Source organism: Rhinopithecus roxellana, chromosome 7 (genome assembly GCF_007565055.1).
Source record: "Rhinopithecus roxellana isolate Shanxi Qingling chromosome 7, ASM756505v1, whole genome shotgun sequence".
Lineage (NCBI taxonomy): Eukaryota > Metazoa > Chordata > Mammalia > Primates > Cercopithecidae > Rhinopithecus > Rhinopithecus roxellana.
Window position 1 is genome coordinate 128726854 of NC_044555.1, and position 22113 is coordinate 128748966.

General features: G+C 39.2%; 1 protein-coding gene and 1 pseudogene across 1 annotated transcript in view; one reads left to right on the forward strand and one right to left on the reverse strand.

The window, feature by feature from the left end:
- Positions 1-22113, reverse strand: part of GPC3 (glypican 3) — a 450385-nt gene that overhangs the window by 212523 nt on the left and 215749 nt on the right. The window contains exon 3 of the mRNA XM_030933937.1: positions 10938-11632. Coding sequence (XP_030789797.1) covers positions 10938-11632 — 695 coding nt within the window. The remainder of the gene's footprint in view (positions 1-10937; positions 11633-22113) is intronic.
- Positions 15227-21492, forward strand: LOC104656339 (annotated as a pseudogene).

A 22113-nucleotide genomic window follows, 5' to 3' on the forward strand; every position in this document is an offset into this window, starting at 1 on the left:
TAAATGATAATAGACAGCACCCAAATATAATGATTCTGCTTCCTACTTTATCTGTTTTAGGCATTCTGAGTGGAATGAAAAAGGGAAAAATTAATTCACTTTCTGAATATTCTTCAGAATGAATTTGAATTGGGTAATAAGGAGGCAGCAATAACCCTCCCCTCACCCCCATATGAAACAAGAAAGCAGCCTTGCCAGATTATGTACTTCCCAAAGGGGCATTTTAAAAGGACATTAAGAAATCTGTAATTTCACCAAAACAAAGGCTGTTTGTTTTACCCCATTAACATTCCCCCCAACAAGGAAGGGAAAAGTAAACTGTAAGACCTAGAACAGTGTTCAGCACTCAGCACTCAGAAAATTGTGGTTGCTGGTAATGATGAAATTTGTATTTTATCTTCCAAAGGCTGCAACATGATGGAAGACATCTGCTCAGAATTCCCTTATCTTCGCCTTTTGTAAAATTCTTTATTACAGCAAGTATTAAAATTGCCCCCTACCTTGAGGAAATTACTATAGGACAGTGCAACTTCATTAAAAAATGTTTCTGTGACATTCAAATACGTTTTCCATTTTTAAGGTAGGGGCAGGAGGATTGGTCATTTTAAGAAACGGTCAAGTTAGAAAACATTTTTCTGCCAGATACTTGAGCTAGACAACAAAATGCATAGGCATAAGAGGTCAGTGAGCCAAGGTTACTTGTGGTGCCATTGTGAGTGGATAATGCAGAACTACACTTGCCAAGAGGAACCTTGTGCCAAGTGGGGGTAATTGAATCACAGGGAAATTACAGTGTATATGACTCTATGTTTTGTGCGGCATTTCAGCTTTTCTAATGAAGGGAGCAAGTATCCAGGAGCTTTATTGCCCCCAACAAAGTAGGAGGCTACTTTCACTATACTCTGATTCCCTAGCCACTCAACATCTTTTTAAAAAGGCATTGTGGTTACTGTAACCTTGTAGTATAGTTTGAAGTCAGGCAGCGGGATGTCAAAACAGATATATAGACCAATGGATCAGAACAGAGGCCTCAGAAATAACACTACACATCTACAACCATCTGATCTTTGACAAACCTGACAACAAGAAGCAATGGGGGAAAGGATTCCCTATTTAATAAATGGTGCTGGGAAAACTGGCTAGCCATATGCAGAAAACAGAAACTGGACCCCTTCCTTACACCTTATACAAAAATTAACTCAAGATAGATTAAAGACTTAAACGTAAAACCTAAAACCATAAAAACCCTAGAAGAAAACCTAGGCAATACCATTCAGGACACAAGCATGGGCAAAGACTTCATGACTAAAACACCAAAAGCAATGGCCACAAAAGCCAAAATTGACATGTGGGATCTAATTAAACTAAAGAGCTTCTGCACAGCAAAAGGAACTATCATCAGGGTGAACAGGCAACCTACTAAATGGGAGAAAATTTTTGCAATCTATCCATCTGACAAACGGCTAATATCCAGAATCTACAAGGAACTTAAACAAATTTACAAGAAAAAAACAACCTCATCAAAAAGTGAGCAAAGCATATGAACAGACACTTCTCAAAAGAAGACATTTATGTGGCCAACAAACACATGAAAAAAAGCTCATCATCACGGGTCATTAGAGAAATGCAAATCAAAACCACAATGAGATACCATCTCACGTCAGTTAGAATGGCGATCATTAAAAAGTCAGGAAACAACAGATGCTGGAGAGGATGTGGAGAAATAGAAATGCTTTTACAATGTTGGTGCGGGTGTAAATTAGTTCAACCATCATGGAAGACAGTGTGGCGATTCCTCAAAGATTTAGAACCTGAAATACCATTTGACCCAGCAATCCCATTACTGGGTATATACCCAAAGAATTATACATCGTTCTACTATAAAGACACATGCACATGTAGGTTTACTGCAGCACTGTTCACAATAGCAAAGACTTGGAACCAACCTAAATACCCATCAATGTTAGACTGGATAAAGAAAATGTGGCACATATACACCATGGAATACTATGCAGCCATAAAAAAGGATGAGTTCATGTCGTTTGCAGGGACATGGATGAAGCTGGAAACCATCATTCTCAGCAAACTAACACAGGAACAGAAAACCAAACACCATATGTTCTCATTCATAAGTGGCAGTTGGACAATGAGAACACATGGACACAGGGAGGGGAACATATCATGATACACTGGGGCCTGTTGGGGGGCGGAGGGTTAGGAAGTGATAGCATTAGGAGAAACACTTAATGTAGATGACAGGTTGATGGGTGCAGCAAACCACAATGGCACATGTATACCTATGTAATAAACCTGCATGTTCTGCACATGTATCCCAGAACTTAAAGTTTATTTTAAAAAAGGCATTGTTGGCTCCCTCACTGTTGTCTCAGGACCACAAGGGTACTCAGAATATCAGGTCATAGTGAGATCTTCTTGGACTTCTGCCTACCTGGGCAAATACCTCTGGCTTTCTAACCTTTCTGAATACAATCTGAGGACGAATCCGTCCTCTGTCACTGCCAGCAGGCATGGATAAGCATGTGCTAACCACTCTGTGGTCATCACAATGCTTCACCCTAGAAGTGCAATAAAACAGAAAACTTAATTCAGCGAAGTCACTTAGCAACACAAAACTCCCAACCCTACAGCCTGAACAGAGCAAGAAAGGAAATGACAGCTTAGAGACTGAAAAGAGAGCAGTGGAGTAGCTGGAGGCTCACAGTAGCAGAGTTTACTGCTAATGAAAAGCAACAAACAGGTGCCTCTTTGATATTTTCTTTTTAAAGTATTCTCTGAAGAGCTGAGAAAACTGCCACAGTTCTCAGTATTCGGATGTGCCTTCTGCTACCCTCCAACAGGTGGCACACGGGCCTGCTTTTCGGTTAATCAGTCAGGGTTGAGCTAACTGTCTTTTACTAACTTCTAATTTCCTTGCCAGATCCTCCAAAAGCATTGAGAACTTGAAAGGGTGGGGGACCATGTGTTGGAAGACAATTCTCCATGGATCTCTTGTGTTTTGGCATGTCTTAGGAACAGACGAACTGACTACCCTCTGTTCCAGACTATCCTTTTCAAGTATCTCTGTAGCCTTGGAAGATAGAGATGATATTTCCCTTTAGAATAAAGAGCAGGTGGGCTTACCATCTATTATAAAAGATTTGAGTTCCCTAAGTTCAAAGTTTCTCTTCTATAATACAACTTACTATGTGTACAGGAATCATTCAGTTCTCTTTGCCTTACCCTGTGGGAACTGGGACTCAGGGATCTGGCACAAATACTCTGGCTGCTGCTATTGCTGTAAGCAATAAACTGTCCTTCATCTCTGACTCAGGAGTCTTATGCCATTAACTAACATCGATGAAATTTCAGCAGGCTAACTTGCAATCAGGGTAAAAATCTCAGATCTTTCACAGCTCTTGAGGATGTGTTCCTGCCACATCAGTCCACTGACCACAGAAAGGATGTAAAATTTCTCTCTAAAAATTCAGAACATATAAGCAACTGGCAATTATGCCAAGACAAAGTCAAGCAATTCTAGATTTATGAAGAACCCATCTAATTTCTTAACATGACCTGTAATATATGTATAATTTCAGGATGAAACATTAAAAAGGCTCCCTTTATGTAACCACTTTTTGAAACCTACCATAAAGTTAACATTTATTGCCTAAAACATGGTGCCAATTTTTTTCATTTGTATTCTTGCAATAAATAGGTAATGTGTGTTTTAAAACTATATATTTTCTCCATGGAAATCACTGAAGCTATTTTGATTGTGAATGAAAAAATGATGGCAGCCTGTAAACAGTTTTTGTCTTTCCAGAAATAAACCTCGTGTAAGTAAAGTTCCTTACCATTGTTCTAGATGCTGACCTGCAGACACCAATTAGGTAGTGAGCCATTTACTTGTTTTTATCACTTTCAAATCACTCGATACTGAAAACAGCTTGTATGAATTCAGACAAGGTATCTCTATCTGAGACTGAAAAATGAAAGTCCAAAGTGATAGCATGAGGAGAAAAACACTGACATTCTGACACCTGAGAAATAACCTCAGCCTTCAACAGTGGAGAGGAAGGTAAGATGACTTACAGTCACTCACACTGACAGCAAAATATAAGAGTTTGATGGAGTTAATTATTACTGAGGATCAACAGAGACTCTTCCCCAGAGCTTCCTGGCACACAAAAATTAATACTGACTTCAGAAATCCTAGCAAAGGAAATGGATGTACTTGGATATGTTAGGTTCTCAGTAGGCAATGTTACTATTATTAAATGCCAAGGACACTCCATACTGGAGATCTGATGTTCTTCTAATGTCCGGAATCAAAGGCAGATGCATTAAAAACTATCTGTTGGTCCAACTGGCAGATTTCCAACTTTGCAAGTAGAAGAGAATCTCTTTCTCACCACCAGCACTGCTCACATAGATTCTAGGCCAAGTCATCTGACTGTGTGACTGGACCTTCCATCACCTGCACAAACATTCCTTCTTCTCCTTGAAACTACTCTGTTCCTTTAAGTGTTAGGAAGATGAAAAACCTCATGCCTTTTAGTACTTCATTGGGAAATACTAGAGCAAAAGTCTCCAAGGAGGGAGAATGAATTCAAAAACTGATTGTGCAGCTGGAAAAACAGTAGGGAGTAATACAGGATATTAAATAATATAATAAAAACCTACTTAGTCTGTGTTTGGGGAATAAAGATTCTGCTGAAGAGAATAGAATTACTTGAGAGAGCAATATAGAGTAATGGTTAAGAGCATGAGCTTTGGAGTCAGACAGATTCAGCTTTGAACACCAGTTCTGCCACCTACTAGCCAAGTGACCACTGAGGGCAACACAACAGAGTCCTGTGCATCTTTCCAGCTATTCCCTCTGATCCACAGTGGCTACCATAGTGCTTCCATTATTAGATGCTCAATAAATGCTTCCTGTAATGAATACTATTTCAGATAGTGCTAAAATGAATATCACAATGAAAAAAGAAAGGGAGAAATAATGGTGGTAGAAAACGTTGCAATTCTACACAATGTTCAAGGAAGAATAGAACAAGCCAAGGTAATGAAATTGTGGGAGAGGAAGCACTAACTCTGAGAAATGCTGAAATAAATCAATAAAGATAGTATGTATGTGTGTACACGCAGAAAAATAAAAGTACAAATCGCCATGTGAAGTCATGTGAGTAGTTACTTTGGGGATTAAAGGAAGTGAACAAAATTACAGACAGTTTTGGGAAAGTTTCTGGGAGAGGGATAAACATCCAACATGCTAATTATTAATCATTTAGTAAATGGATAAATTATACATGAAATATACAATGGCTATGCATATAGTCCACACATAGGTATATGGTAACAGCAGTCAAAATGGTTTTCAGGATAAAAACAGTTGTATTTTAAAAAGAAGCTGTGGCATTCAGCAGTTTGGGTGTAGCAACACTGAAAATATATGTATTGCAAAATGGTACATATTTGTAGTTGCTTTAAGGTATAAGATGTAGAATTCAATAATGCACTGATAAATTTAATAGTGATACTTTCACCCAAATACTGTTAAAGATCTATTCAATTCTCACTTGGGGCCAAGATATTTATCCTAGTTTGTACAGATATTTACCTCAGTTTGCAAAACAGATCTATTTATAGTCTCATCATTAATACTTTCTTGGATTATCAGCGCAAATCTTCTCTTTCCCCCTCCCTCCCTCCCTCTCTCCCCTCCCCCCCACACATGTATTTACACACACATTCTCACACACTTACTATTTTTATTTACTTCATTTAGACTAAAATAACATTAAGAGATCTTGGCACCTAAAAATAAGTTTAAGAAAAACTCATTTTTCAATTGACACTTAGATCACTGTAGTAAGAAAGAGTACTGGACTGGGACTTAGTGAGTATTTGCCATGTTCCTGAACCTAACATTGCATTTAATTGCCATATCTCAACCCCATTTTATAGATGAAGAATTAAAGGTCCTAGCTTTGCCACTAATTGTCTGTGGAACATAGGCCATTCACTTCCAACCTCTGGGGCTTATTTTCTTTATCTTCCAAACGAGGTGGCTGGATATGCTCCCAAGGAAGCATCAGAATCAACTGGGACATTTCTTAAATGAAAAATCATTTGGGCAGGGCGCGGTGGCTCAAGCCTGTAATCCCAGCACTTTGGGAGGCCGAGGCGGGCGGATCACGAGGTCAGGAGATCGAGACCATCCTGGCTAACACGGTGAAACCCCCGTCTCTACTAAAAATACTAAAAATTAGCCGGACAAGGTGGCGGGCGCCTGTAGTCCCAGCTACTCGGGAGGCTGAGACAGGAGAATGGCGTAAACCCAGGAGGCGGAGCTTGCAGTGAGCCGAGATCGCGCCACTGCACTCCAGCCTGGGTGACAGAGCAAGACTCCGTCTCCAAAAAAAAAAAAAAAGAAAGAAAAAGAAAAAGAAAAATCATTTGGGCACAGTGGCTCAAGCCTGTAATCCTAGCACTTTGGGAGGTTGAGGCAGGTGGATTGCTTGAGACCAGGAGTTCGAGACCAGCCTGGCCAACATAGCGAAATCCCATCTCTACTAAAAATACAAAAAATTAGCCAGATGTCTTGGCACGCGCCTGTAATCCTAGCTACTCGGGAGGCCAAGGCATGAGAATTGCTTGGGCCCGGGAGGCGGAGGTTGCAGTGAGCCAAGATCGAGCCACTGCACTCCAGCCTGGGTGACCGAGTGAGACCCTGTCTCAAAAAACAAAACAGAACAAAACGAAAGAAAATCATCTGACCTCTTCACACACCTTTGGTATCAGAATCTCTGCAGGGGTGGACTCCAGGAATGTGTCTAACAAGTAACCCAGGTGATTGTGATGATGACCGAGTTTGAGAACAGGATCCTTTACCACCTCCAGTGGTGCTGCCAGAGACAATACCCCAGTATTTGTCTGCCTGCCTTCACTTGGTAGTCTGAAGTATTGAGAACTATGCTAGAGAAAACTAAAGCACCAACCAGGCACACTTAAAAAGCCAAACAGTACCACACTCACTTAGAAGACCGAAGCAATCTTCATAATCTGGGTAGATGACAGCTACAAAAACAATTAGGCAAAGTCTCTGTGTGGCAGACCTCACGTCATGGCTTAAAACCATCTCGAAAGGATATCCCAGCAGAGCTCAGGAAGAGGATATTTTTAAAGAAGTCTCTCACCACAACTGAACCTCAAGCAGGACTGAATGGCAAGTTTTTACATTTTATCGCAACAGGAAGGTGAGGGTGCTACTGGAGAATCTCATTAAAGCTTTAGTTTTAAACCAGCTTTTGCTTTGGGGCATTCTGTGGGTTTGTTAATGTGAAATAGAGTTCTGCAGCTCTGACTTCCCTTCGCCCTCATAAATGCCCAGTCCCTTTTTGACCCGTACTGAGTATGGGCTGGATCACACCTGGCCAGTGATTCCCCTACCCCCACCATTTGGTACATATTACTTAGAGTTGGTGATCATAAAACACGAACAAGGCAGAGTTTACATATGTTTTCTGGTTTAATTCAGGCATTCCCTGGGGATGGCAGAATTCACACTCTCATAACCAGCTGGGAGCTGGGAGCAATCAGGCCCTTAATGGCCAAAACAGAAAGGGCCTGCATCACTGAGCACCTCTTGACAGCCAAAGCCTTTCTTCCTGAATGATAATGACATGAAATGCACTCCCCCTGCACTCATGTGCATGCACCTAAAATGTAGCGGGTTTGGCAGCCAGAAATAGCTATCCAATTTAGGTTCACTATGTATTTGCAAAATCCTAATGGAGCTCTTAGAGTAAAAGTCTAGGGGGGCCTAAGGGGGGACAGACTGGTATGATGGAAAAAGTACTAGATTGTAGCAGCAGAAGACCTTGGATTCTACTTCTGGCTCCTCCATTAATTACATAACTTTGGGTAAGCCTCCCTGAACTTTATTTCTTCCTTTGTAAATCAATGGGATTGGACTAGCTAATCTCTCACAGTCCTTTCAACATTCACATTATGATGAAATGTTCACTATGGTGAAATGTATTCAGTTACACGTCTGTCTACCAACTAGACTGTGACCTCTTCAAGACTTAAGAACTATGTCTTGGGTAGTTTTGAATATCCAGCACCTAGCAAAGTGCCATACACAAAGCAGATGTTTAATAAATGTTTCCTAAATGAACCTTCATGTCTAGTGCCTGATCAAAACAGTGCACTTAATTCTTTATGAGCTCCTCACTTCATTTTTTATGTGTTTAAAAGCACCACATGGCCGGGTGCGGCGGCTCACGCCTGTAATCCCAGCACTTTGGGCAGTCTAGGCGGGTGGATCACCTGAGGTCAGGAGTTCGAGACTAGCCTGACCAATGTGGTGAACTCTCGTCTCTACTAAAACTACAGAATTAGCCAGGCATGGTGGCGTGCACCTGTAATCCCAGCTTCTCGGGAGGCTGAGGCAAGAGAATCGCTTAGAACTAGGAGGCGGAGGTTGCAGTGAGCAGAGATTATGCCACTGCACTCCAGCCTGAGCAATAGAACGAGACTCTGTCTCAAAAATAAATAAATAAATAAATAAATAAATAAATGCACCACAGGAGGATACTTGTTTTCAAGATCAATTGTGTTGTTGTGAAGTGACCAATATCAGAGGCAACCTTTAAACACTCCTACACCCTGTCTTTAATGTTGTCTCTTTATTTTCCTCTTACTGAAAGTATTTCCACGCCCCTGGCATGCTTTCTTTGTGTCTTACACACGGTAGGCCCTGAATCAGTATTAGGTGAATGAACATATGAATGCATTTACTTTTTCTAGTTTGGTAAAATTTACTTTTGCAGAAGGCCCCAGAATCTGGCCTCAAATTGTGAAGCAGTCAAGGGAATAATTAGCCACTGAAGAACACTGTAATTAGATAGGACATTTTTGTTCATTTTACTATAAAATATTTTCACAGGAAATGTGTTTTAAATGACTAACATTGTGAATGGGGCAATTACAGCAACTCCATAAGTAGTCAGGCCGAGGGTTGCATCATTTTTGTCCTCTTTCCTAGTTTAATTCACCAAAGAAACTAATTACCCCTAGAGTTTAAAGACAAGCTGAAATAGCCTAATCCATCCTCCACATTTTGGATAAGCAATGGTTCAGAGTGCATAGCAGTTGCACTGTATAGATGCTAAAGGTGTGGATCAACCAAGCCAACAAGGTCTGGGTTTGAATCCCAGCTCCTCTGACTTAACTAGCTTTGAGGAAGAAATAAGACTCAGTGTTTGATAGATCAGTAGGGTGTCTACAGTGTATAGTAATCTATCATATATTTCTTTCTCTTTTTTTTTTTTTTTTTTTTTTTTTTTTTGAGAACGGGTCTCATTCTTTCGCCCAGGCTGGGGTGCAGTGGCGTGATCATGGCTCACTGCAGAGTTGACCTCCTGAGCCCGTCACCCTCCCACTTCAGTCTCCCCAGTAGCATGCCACCATGCCCAGCTAGTTTTTTGTATTTTTTTTTTTTTTTTTTTTTTTGGTAGAGATGGGGTCTCTATGTTGCCCAGACTGGTCTTGAACTCCCAGCCTCAAACAATCCTCTCACCTCGGCCTCCCAAAGTGTTGGGATTACAGGCATAAGCCACAGCACCTGGCCACATATATTTCAAAGTAGCTAAAAAAGAAGAATTTGAATGTTTCTAGCGTAAAGACAAATATTTAGGTGATGGATATCCCAATCATATTGATTTGACCTTTACAAATTATATGAATGTATTAAACTATCACATGTCCCCTGAAAATATGTACATCTATTGTATATCAATGAAAAATAATTAGTGGAAAGGAGAAACAGAATATTTCTAAAACAGAAAAACAAAACAAAACCCAGCTTTTAGGTTTATTAGGACTGATTTCATGGGTTACTATGAAATGATATTATGTAAACTAGCCAGCATAGCACTTGAGATGTAGTGGAAGCTCAACAATGGTAGTGTAATATACTATTCTTCCACCTCCTTCTACAAAGCTGGCAGCATTCAGGAATCAGATACTACCTTAGGGGAACTGACTGGTAGCTCTTGGTTACATGTTCTGCTATATATTGGAAGTTGGTGTCTCCTGTGGTTCCGTTACTAAGAATATCTGACTGAAACCAAGCAAACTGCTGCCTCACTCACAGAACTTCCCTTCCTCCATCACGAATTTCATCAGGGTTAGACTGATAGAATCAAGGCTATAAACAAAACCACTGGAGAACATGGATTGTTTGCCTTGCTTATGTGCTTGTGAGGTTTAGTTAGTGAACTCTAGCTGAGTCTTCTGTGTTTGAAGTTACTACTCAAAATGCTAATGTGATATACATGACTGAAAACACCAAGAGGAAACTAGAATCAGAAAAATTGGTGACAACCAAATTAAAGGGAGATCTGGTCAATTTCTGAAGTATGGCTCTTCTGCTAACTTTAGGTGGGTGCTCTTAGGCAAGTTGCAATTTCATTAAGCTTCAGTTTCCTCATTTATAAAATGAAGATAATAGCTCCCACTTCACAGGCTTGTCATCTATTGTGTATCAAAAATGAGGATTATGATAACTGACAATAATGCTAATAATAGCCAACATTTATTGAAGACTTACCACGTACCAGACATGTGCTAAGTGCTTTAACAAACGCCATTCCCTATGAAGAAGATATTCTTTTTATTTCCATTTCATGAATCAGAAAAATGAACTCATAAAGATAAAATGACTTCCCAACGTCACACAGTAAGGAAGTGGGTGGACCATAATAGCCTGTGGTCTTAATATGCTGCCTAACTCTGTGAGGTCATTCAGTCTATCATCATCCCTTCCCCTGCTTCCAATTTTGTTATCATTTCTCTCCATCAGCACCTCCTACTGGCCACCTCACCCCAATAAGGCCCAAATCCTCTGAAAACTGTAGACTGGTACTCACAGTGGTGGTCAGCTTTCCTGCATTCTTCTGGACATACTGGATAGAATCGTGGATTGTTGAAAAGAGACCAAGCAGTACGTTTTCCATGTCATAGATTCTGTACATGCCATTCACAAGCTCTTCAAGAGACAGAATGTATTCTCTCCAGTACTTGTCAATCTCCACCACACCTGCCATACAGCCTTGCATGACCACATTGCAGTAACCGCCACAAGGTTTAACCATCATCAGTCCCTGGCAGTAAGAGCAGTACCACATTCTGGTGAGCATTCGGCCACAGTCCTTACTGAACTTCAGGTGATCGGTTGTGTTGATCACTTCAATTCCAAGATTCAGAGCCTGAAGGAAGATCCTAGTGACTTGCAGTGACTTAGAAACCTGGGTCATAATAAGCTTGGGGAAGTTCCCAAATACTTTCAGGTCACGTCTTGCTCCTCGGAGGCACTCATTGATGTCCAAGGCTGAATCAGGCAGGCCTGGGTTCATTAGCTGGGTATAGATGACTGGAAACAGGCTATCAAACAATTCATTGACCATGTCATCCACATTGATGTCAGAACCCAAGATATAGAGAGACACATCTGTGAAAAATTCACCCACAAACTCAAAAGCTTGTGGAGTCAGGCTTGGGTAGTTGTTCTTGAACATGGCATTGGTGTAGTTCTTGGCATGGCGAACAACAATTTCAAAGGCCTCTGTAAAAAAAAAAAAAAAAGAGAGACACAAAAATGTGTACAAATTAAAGCATGAAAATCCAGGGTGTAAATGAATTTGAGACTTCTCTATTGCTGTGGTGATTAAGGTCCCATTTGCGTTAAATAATTGACTCTCATTCACTTCTGGCATTGCCTCTACTCTTGCAGTTGTTTGCTCCTATAAATCAATTTTCCTTTCTGAACATGAAGTCCAGATTCTGATGTGCACATAAATTCTTAACACACAAATTATATTTCAAATGACAAAAGCCAAGATTCGGTTAACATTTCGGCCTTTCATGAAAACATTGATTAAAAATTGGCTAAATGAGAAGTTATTTCTCTTTCTCACATTGATTTATTCAGTTAAAAAGAAATTGTATTTCAGGACATTTCATTTTTAGACAGAGATAAATATTTGACAACAAACCATATATTGTATAAACTCACACAACAATTTAAGCCTGTTTAGCCCTGGAGGGGAGGCAAGTTCCTAGCCAAGAATAAAAGCTATCACAAATTTAATCATTTTGGTAGATTTTCTCCTGATAACTTTAAAGAGAGCTTTCTGACAGATTGCCAGACCTGGAAATGGAATTTATCCAATGCATTTGTATCTGGGTGGAAAAACAATCCATGTACTTATCTATCATTTGGTATTGAAAACAACACCTCTGGTATTTGCAAGCTGAACATCCGGAGGGATAACTACTAAGCTTCCTTGCTAAGTTCAGTTTCCACGTGGCTTGGAAGCCTTATCTGCTCTACAGAGACCACAAATTCATAATTGTATCTGCTGCCCCAACCCCTTTGCATAAAGCCTAATCAGTGTCATTGGTTTGAAAAAGAAAGTAGTAATGTCACCATCTCATTTTCTCCAAACTGAAACATCCCAGACCCAAATTATTTCATATAATCAGAGTTCTACATTTATATGAGGGAAGGAAAAACAACCACAATAGGCTTTTGAAGAAGTAAGAGTTTAAAAACAAAAACAGCCAAGTTTCCTGAGACACCTAAAATTAACTTAGTTCTTCCTTCCATTTCCTTCCAAAGTGCAAAGGTCCATGACAGATGTACTCCAAATGATGCCAGTTCATGAGCCTTGAAAAATCAAATTATTACCACTTTTAGACTACTAGAGAGACCATACTCTAACAGTTCCTTGGGATCACTTAGTCCAACATTTCAGTCATCTGTGGCAGAAGTGAGCTCTAGGTTGTGCTACCACCATCTGCCCCAGATCCCTCCCAGGGTAGAACATGCTCCCTAGATTCTTCCCTTGGGCTTATGACATGCCCAGCAATGTTGAACAATTGCCAGGACAATTCTATTGGGCTTCCAAGCTCCCTTGAGAAAATAATAAGTTTAAAACAGAACTTAACTTCCTACAAAGGTTTTGAGTATAAGTGTGTTGGCTGCAGGTCTGAGGGCAGTGAGAGTGTAACAGTCTCTGAGGGACACTAGCTTGCATTGATTACTTTTACTTTGCAGCTGTGTGTCCCTGGGGAAAAAATCTGCCTTTCCATAAGTTGCTGAATGCTCATTTGGTTTTTTGTTTGTTTAGAACATTAAGCAATTCCTAGAAAGTTGGTCCATCTTATAAAAACTCTCCAAATCCACATGCTCCTTTAATCTCAATCCTTGCTTTCTAAAAGCTGGATGAGGCCAAGAGATTAGCCCAATACAGAGGACCACTCAATAAATTCATTAAAATCATCAGAAATTTGGAGATTTGAAACTATTCATTCATTTTAATTTCAGCTGGCACTCACTTGTTATATATCAGGCTCTGTGGCAGGTGCTAGAGGCACGTAAGTGCTGGGTAGATGGAGACAAATGATATACCATCCTTGTCTTAGAAGTATTCACAAGCTATATGGTTTAGAGTTTACAAAACATTCTCAAGTATATTATGGCATCTACTTTTTACAACAATCTTTTAAGTTTGGTATTACAACTCCCATTTTATAGATGACAAAATTGAGGCTCAGTAGAGTTAAAGCATTTTCCCGTGGTCACACAGGAAAGTAGAAGCAATCAACACAAACTAGTGTCTTCCATAACAGTTACACTCTTGCTGCCCTCGACCTACAGCCAATACACATATTCTCAAAAACCTTTGCAGAAAGTAAAGTTCTATTTTAAACTCATTATTTTCCCATTGGCTTCCCATCTTCAAATGGAAACATACTAGAAGGAATTGCAACCCAAAGACCAACAAAGCAGAGGCACACCTTTCACCTTTGCCTTTGTGCAGAATGAAGAGGAGGGAAAAGACAGCTGTGGATATGCCACTCCTGTAGATCTCAATCATCCAAGCATCCCTAAAATGAATTTTATACAAGGCAAGCTCTATCTCAAGTACAGTGCATTCATTCTCTAATGTGCAAGATGTACAACAGCGAGATTCCATTGACTGTACTGTCATAACATTTTTTAAAAGTTTCTGTTACTAGCACTCTTAAATCTATAGAAAAAGAAAATTATAAAAGATCATAAACTCTTCTGCAGAAAGAATAATCACAATGCATGTTGCAGGGGAAAAGGTCTAGGGGTTTACTTTGAACCTCAAGCTCATATGTGCTCCCTGCTCTGACTTCCACAGCTCAGAATCCACTTAGCACATCTCTGGGCTTTCCCCAACCCACTTACTTCTGTATCACAGAACAACAAACCAAACCATAACTGGTCAACTAAAGGCTCCTGGGAGACTTATAGAAACCAACACCAGGTGAAAAGTGATGCTCAGCTTTTCTTGGCAACTTGAGGTTTCATGAAATGAAATCAAGGGTTGGAATTACTGCAAAGTTCAGCTCATTGACTTTTTTTTTGGTCAGATAATAATGTACACTTCAACTAGGGGAGGTTTTCCTCTGCCTCTTTCCTCAGAAGAAATCAAGGGTTATATCCAGGAAAACTTTGAACAAACAATGTAAAATCAAAGCTATCATGAACATTTTGGCATTGAATAGAAAATATTCTAACTTTTTACAACATAAAGAAAAATAAGTGGTGCAGACAAATAGATTTAATAAATTTGGGTTAATACATGTCCTAATATAGCAAGGTTTCTAGACATCTAGATGTCCCATTATCATTCTGGTCACCACCCTTTGGACATGCTCTAGTGTTGTCAATGTCCTCCTTAAGTTATGGTGTTCAAAAAGGGATACAATTCTCTAGATGTGGTTTGATGGTGAAGTGTACAATCAGGCTATTACCTCTCTTTAAATGGTTCAATAATTTCTACTATCCCCCAGGACATATAGCCTATCACTGTAGCAAAATGACTATCCTTAGTATTTGATACTGATGTTCTTGTATTCAGACCCAGACAGGAAGAAATGAGTTTTTATGGGCCTTTTCAGTAGTAAGCTGGGTATTTAAAAAAAGGAGAGTATACTTGTGTTTGGAAGAAGAGAGGAATAAATGAACCATGGAATCTCTTTCAAGCCCTTTAGGGTAAGGCAGTCCTTATAGAAGCAGGTTATTTTTTTTCCAAGGCAGTTTTTCCAGCACTGTAAGAATGGCAAATACTTAAGAACTTTTTATGTTCCTGGTGTAAATGCCTCACAATGGGTTAGAATAAAAATGGTCCTTGTTTTCAAGGTTAGGTACCTTAACGGAAGAAAGAAAAGTAGTATTTATGAAGTAACTGCAAGGTACATGCCAGGATCTGTGGTAAAATTGGTCATATCACATGAAGTTTCTGTTCATGTCCTTTGCAAACTTTTATGCAGCCAATACATATATGAAAAAAAAAAAGCTCAAGATAACTGATCATTAGAGAAATGCAAATCAAAACCACAATGAGATACCATCTCACACCAGTCAGAATGGCAATTATTAAAAAGTCAAGAAACAACAGTTTCTGGTGAGGCTGTGGAGAAATGGGAAGGCATTTACACTGTTGGTGGGAATGTAAATTAGTTCAACGATTGTGGATGACAGTGTGGTGATTCCTCAAAGACCTAGAGGCAGAAATACTATTTGACCCAGCAATCCTACTACTTGGTATGCACCCAAAGGAATATAAATCATTCTATTATAAAGATACACGCATGTGTATGTTCACTGCAGCACTATTCACAAGAGCAAGGACATGGAATCAACCCAAACGGCCATCAGTGGTAGACTGCATAAAGAAAATGTGGTACATACACATCTTGGAATACTATGCAGCCACAAAAATGAACAAGATCATGTCCTTTCCAGGAACATGAATGGAGCTGGAAGCTGTTATCCTCAGTAAGTTAATGCAGGAACAGAAAACCTAATACCGCATGTTCTCATTTATAAGTGGGAATTGAACAATGAGAACACATGGGCACATGGGGGTAAACAACACACACTGGGGCTTGTTGAGGCAGGGAGGGAGAGAGAACATTAGGAAAAATAGCTAGTGCATGCTGCGCTTAATACCTAGGTGATGGGTTGCTAAGCATAGTAAATCACCATGGCACACATTTATCTATATAACAAACCTACACATTCTTCACATATACCCTGAAACTTAAAATGAAATAAAAAAAAGAAAACTAGGGAAAAAATCAGTTAATGTAGTCCATCACATCAACAGCCTAAATAAGAAAAATCATCTGATCATATCAATAAATGCAGGAAAAACATTTGCTGTTTTTCCTGCCAATAACATTTGCTGTTTTTCCCACCAACATCCTACATCATTCATGATCAAAACTCTCAGCAAACCAGAAACATAGGATAACCTTCTTTACCTGATAAAGAACGTCCACAAAAAAATTTTATAGCTAGCATCATGCTTAATGGTGAGAAACTGCATGCTTTCCCCTTGAGATCAGGAATGAGGCAAGAATGTCCCTGTTTCAGCACTCCTATTCAACATTATACTTAAAGTACTAGCTACTGCAATGAGACAATAAAATGAAATAAAAGGTGTACAGACTGGGAAAACTACAGAACTCTGGTAAAAGAAATAAAAAAAAAATCTTAATAAATGAAAAGATACTCCATGTTTATGGATAGAAAGACTCAATATTATTAAGTTTTCAATTCTTTCCAACATGATCAATAAATTCAATGAATTTCAATCAAAATCCCTGCAACTTATTTTGTGGACATCAATACTAAAATTTATAAGGAAAGACAAAAGACTCAGAATAGCTGTAACAGCACTGCAAAAAAACAAAGTTGGAGGACTGGCATGACCTGAATTCAAGAATTCCCGTCAAGGAACAGTAATAAAGACAGCTTGGTATTGGTGAAAGAATTGAAAAACAGATCAATGGAACAAAATACAGAGCCCAGAAATAGACCTACACAAATACAATAATCAACTGAACTTTGACAAAAGAGCAGAGACAATTCAATGAAGAAAGAATAATCTTTGCAACAAATAGTGTCGAAACAACTGGACATCCACATGCAAAAACTGAATCTAGATATAGACTTTTCACCTTTCATAAAATTAAGTCAAATATATCATAGACATAAATATAAAATGCAAAACTGTAAAACTTATAGAATGTAAATTGGGAGTTCTTGGTGACTGACCTTAAGTTTAGCCATAAGTTTTTAGATATAACAGTAAAAGCACAATCCATGAAGTTGAAAATTGATTAGTCAGACTTATCAGGCACTAAGCAGAAAAACATCCATTCTGCAATGTTAAGAGAATGAAGAGTAAAGCATATGTCAAGAAAATGAAAAGCCATAGACTAAGAGAAAAATTTGCAAAACACATATCTGATAAAGGCCTTGTATCCAAAACACTCCAAGAACACTTGCAATTCAACAGTAAGAAAACAACTCAATTAAAAAATGGGCAGAAGATCTGAACAGACATCTCACCAAAGAAGATATACAGATGGGAAAAAGATATTCAATAGAAAGATATTCAATATCATATGTTATTAGGGAACTGCAAATTAAAATAACAATGAGATACCATCACAAAGCCATTAGAATGGCTAAAATTCATAACACTGACAACACCAAATGATGGCAAAGAGGCAGAGCAACAGGTACTCTTATGCATTGCTGGAGGGAATATTAATACAAATGGTACAGCCACTTTATAAAGCAGTTTGGCAGTTTCTTATAAAAGTAAACATACTCTTACCATGTGATCCAGCAGCTGTGCCCCTTGGTGGTTACCCAATTTATTTGAAAACTCATGTCTACAACAAAACCTAGAGTTTATAGCAGTTTTATTTATAATCACCAAAACTGGAAGCAAGCAAGATGTCCTTCAATAGGATAAATAAGCTGTGGTACATCTATACACTGGAATACTATTCAGTAATAAAAAGAAATGAGAGATTAAGACACAAACAGACATGAAGGAACTTTAAATGTCTATTGCTAAGTGGAAGAAGCTAGTCTGAAAGGCTACATACTATATGATTCCAACCATATGACATTCTGTAAAAGGCAAAACTATAGAGACACTAAAAAAATCAATGGTAGGCCGGGCGCGGTGGCTCAAGCCTGTAATCCTAGCACTTTGGGAGGCCGAGACGGGCGGATCACGAGGTCAGGAGATCAAGACCATCCTGGCTAACACGGTGAAACCCCGTCTCTACTAAAAAAAAAAAAAAAAAAACTAGCCGGGCGAGGTGGCGGGCGCCTGTAGTCCCAGCTACTCCGGAGGCTGAGGCAGGAGAATGGCGTAAACTCGCGGGCAGAGCTTGCATTGAGCTGAGATCCGGCCACTGCACTCCAGCCCAGGCGACAGAGCAAGACTCCGTCTCAAAAAAAAAAAAAAAAAAAAAAAAAATCAATGGTTGTCAGAGATTTGAGAGGGGAGAGGAGAACATGGGGAAGTAAGTGAAGCATGGGATTTTAGGGTGGTGAAACGATACTGTATGATATTCTAATGAAATATACAAGACATTATACATTTGTAAAAAATTATAGAACCATGCAGTACAAAGAATGAACCTTAATGTAAACTTATGGGCTTTGGTTAATAATAATGTATCAATATTGGTTCATTAATCATAACAAATGTACCACACTAATGCTAGTAATGTTAATAATAGAATAAGTCCTGGGCAGGGAAGAAGGAGCACACAGAAACTCTGTACTACCTGCTCAATTTTTCTTTAAATCCAAAACTGTTCTAAACAAATAAGGTCTATTAATTTTTTAAATTTTTTTTTTTAAAAATTGGACCTTGGAAATTAGCCCTTGATGGAACTAGTGACTAGAACCACTGAAGAGTGTTAAATCACTCCCTCTTTTTCCCCCTCAATCTGCTTTGACATTTCTTTCATGAGTTAGGGAGTTTTCACATACAATAGATGCCATATGGTATCAATGTAATTTTAATTGAAAAAACCACTGGAAAAGGTTAATGGACCAAAACAGCCAAATAGGTAACACATTTCAATGTTATTTTTAAATACTAAATGATTTTTTAGAAATCAGTCACATAGAAACTGCAAGTTAAGGTTGTAAGGAAAGCCTCACATTTTAAAAACTAAATAATAGAGAAGACACTAAAAGTGTTGCTCCAATTTCTGTCAGATTTTTCTTGCATTTTATGTTTCACATTAACTTAACTAGAATGGACAAAGCTTAGAAATAAGTTGCTATTAAATATAAGCAATTTATTTGTGCAGGTCCATGACCAGCCTGTAAATATATACAGTCTTGCTTTTTAAATTTCACACACTAGGCTTCTAAATACAACGTACATCAATGAGGAATAGAGGAATGAGTGAAAGAAAGAAAGAAGAAACATATGCTTTTCACAGGCTATTATGTATATCATTTGATAGATGGAGAGATAGATAGATACAGATATTTCCCTAAAGGCTATTATAGATCAGAGAGAACAATTAAAATAATTCACTCAAAGGGTCCTCAGAAATGAGAAGTGAATATCTCTAACTACTAGAAAATGTATGAGTCTGCAACAGTTGACCAACTCATTAGCCCAACTACTTCTTATCGTTTACCCACCATTAGCTTTCTTGAACAACTAGTTTATTTTAATGTTCTGGACACCATAATTCAGGTAACTCATCATTTTTCCCTCTTCACATTTATTACTGGAAGGCTTAGGGCCAGATTTATGGTCTGCTTCTATCAAGCATAATAAACTTCATACCATGCACTTTGTGTCATAACCTTACACTTGGCTCCATCTTACTTTCCCCTTTGCCGGATAGTTCCTATGTATTTCAGTTGCATTGCATCTTACATTTATTATGCACATATTTGTAGAGCACTTTAAATTCCTCTGGGGACAAAGTAGGATAAAAACAAATAGGTAGGTAAATAAATAAGGAGAAGGAGAGAGAGGAGCTATACCTATCACTTAAAGAAAAAATACCATTTCAACAATGTTTTCTCACAAGTATAAGTAGCAACTATAGAAATGTTTATGTTTATAAATGGCAAACACCTTGTCAGGGACTCATTAGCAGTTCAACACTGTCTTCCCTAGCAGTGGTCAAAGCCCTTGGCTGACGTTCTGGACACTGGCCTTGGGAAAGAATTTATGAGTAAGTCCTCAAAAGCCATTGCAACAAAAACAAAAATTGACAAGTGGGACCTAATTAAACTAAAGAGCTTCTGCAAAGCAAAAGAAACTATCAGCAGAGTAAACAGACAACCTACAGAGTAGGAGAAAATATTCACAAACTATGCATCGACAAAGGTCTAATATCCATCATCTATTAGGACCTTAAACATTTGAACAAGCAAAAGACAACCCCATTAAAACATGGGCAAAATACATGAACACACACTTCTCAAAAGAAGACATAAAAGTAGCCAACAAACATATGAAAAAAAAAAAGCTCCACATCACTAATCATCAGATAAATGCAAATCAAAACTTCGATGAGATACCATCTCATACCAGTCAGAATGAGTATTATTAAAAAGTCAAAAAAACAATAGCCTTTCCGCGCTACCCACAGAGGGGTCCATACAGCATTGTTTGGGATTCCTGTCCTAACTTAAAGGGAAACTTTCACAAAGTCCGGAGCCCTCGATGTCCTGCAAATGAAATAGGAGGGTGTCCTTAAGTTCCTTGCAGCAGGAACCCACTTAGGTGGCACTAACCTTGACTTCCAGATGGAACAGTACATCTCTAAAAGAAAAGTGATGGCATCTACATCCTAAATCTGAAGAGGACCTGGGAGAATCTTCTGCTGGCAGCTCGTGCCATTGTTGCCATTGAAAACTCTGCTGATGTCAGTGTCATATCCTCCAGGAATACTGGCCTGAGGGCCGTGCTGAAGTTGGCTGCTGCCACGGGAGCCACTCCAGTTGCTGGCCGCTTCACTCCTGGAACCTTTACTAACCAGATCCAGGCAGCCTTCCGGGAGCCATGGCTTCTTGTGGTTACTGACCCCAGGGCTGACCACCAGCCTCTCACAGAGGCATCTTATGTTAATCTTCCCACCATTGCTCTGTGTCACACAGATTCTCCTCTGTTCTATGTGAACATTACCATCCCATGCAACAACAAGGGAGCTCACTCAGTGGGTTTGATATGGTGGATGCTGGCTCAGGAAGTTCTGCGCATGCGTGGTACTATTTCCCGTGAACACCCGTGGGAGGTCATGCCTGATCTCTACTTCTACAGAGATCCTGAAGAGATTGAAAAAGAAGAGCAGACTGCTGCTGAAAAGGCTGTGACAAAGGAGGAATTTCAAAGTGAATGGACTGCTCCAGCTCCTGAGTTCGCTGCTACTCAGCCTGAGGTGGCAGACTGGTTTGAAGGCATGCAGGTGCCCTCTGTGCCTATTCAGCAGTTCCCTACTGAAGACTGGAGTGCTTAGCCTGCCACAGAAAACTGGTCTGCAGCTTCCACTGCTCAGGCCACTGAATGGGTAGGTGCAACCACTGGTTGGTCTTAAGCTGTTCTTATATCAGCTCTTAAGCAACATGGAAGCAAGCTTGGCAAAAAATAAACATCAGTTTTCAAAAAAAGAAGAAACAAGTCAAAAAACAACAGATGTTGCTGAGGATGCAGAGAAAAGGGAATGCCTATGCACTGTTGGTGGGAATGTAAATTAGTTCAGACACTGTGGAAAGCAGTTTGGAGATTTCTCAAAGAACTAAGAGTTGAATTGCCATTCAACCTAGTAATCTCATTGCTGGGTATATACCCAAAGGAAAATAAATCATTCTACCAAAAAGACACATACACTCACATGTTCATCACAGCGCTATTCACAATAGCAAAGACATGGAACCAACCTAGGTGCCCATCAATGGTGAACTGGATAAAGAAAACGTGGTACATATACACCATGGAATACTACACAGCCATAGAAAATAATGAAATATTTCCTTTGCAGCAACATGGATGGAACTGAAGACCATTATCCTAAGCAAACTAATGCAGGAACAGAAAACCAAATACCACATGTTCTCAATTATAAGTGGGAGCTAAACATTGGGTACTCATGGACATAAAGATGGCAAGAATAGAAACTGGGAACTACAGGGGTGGGGGTTTAAAAACTAACTACTGG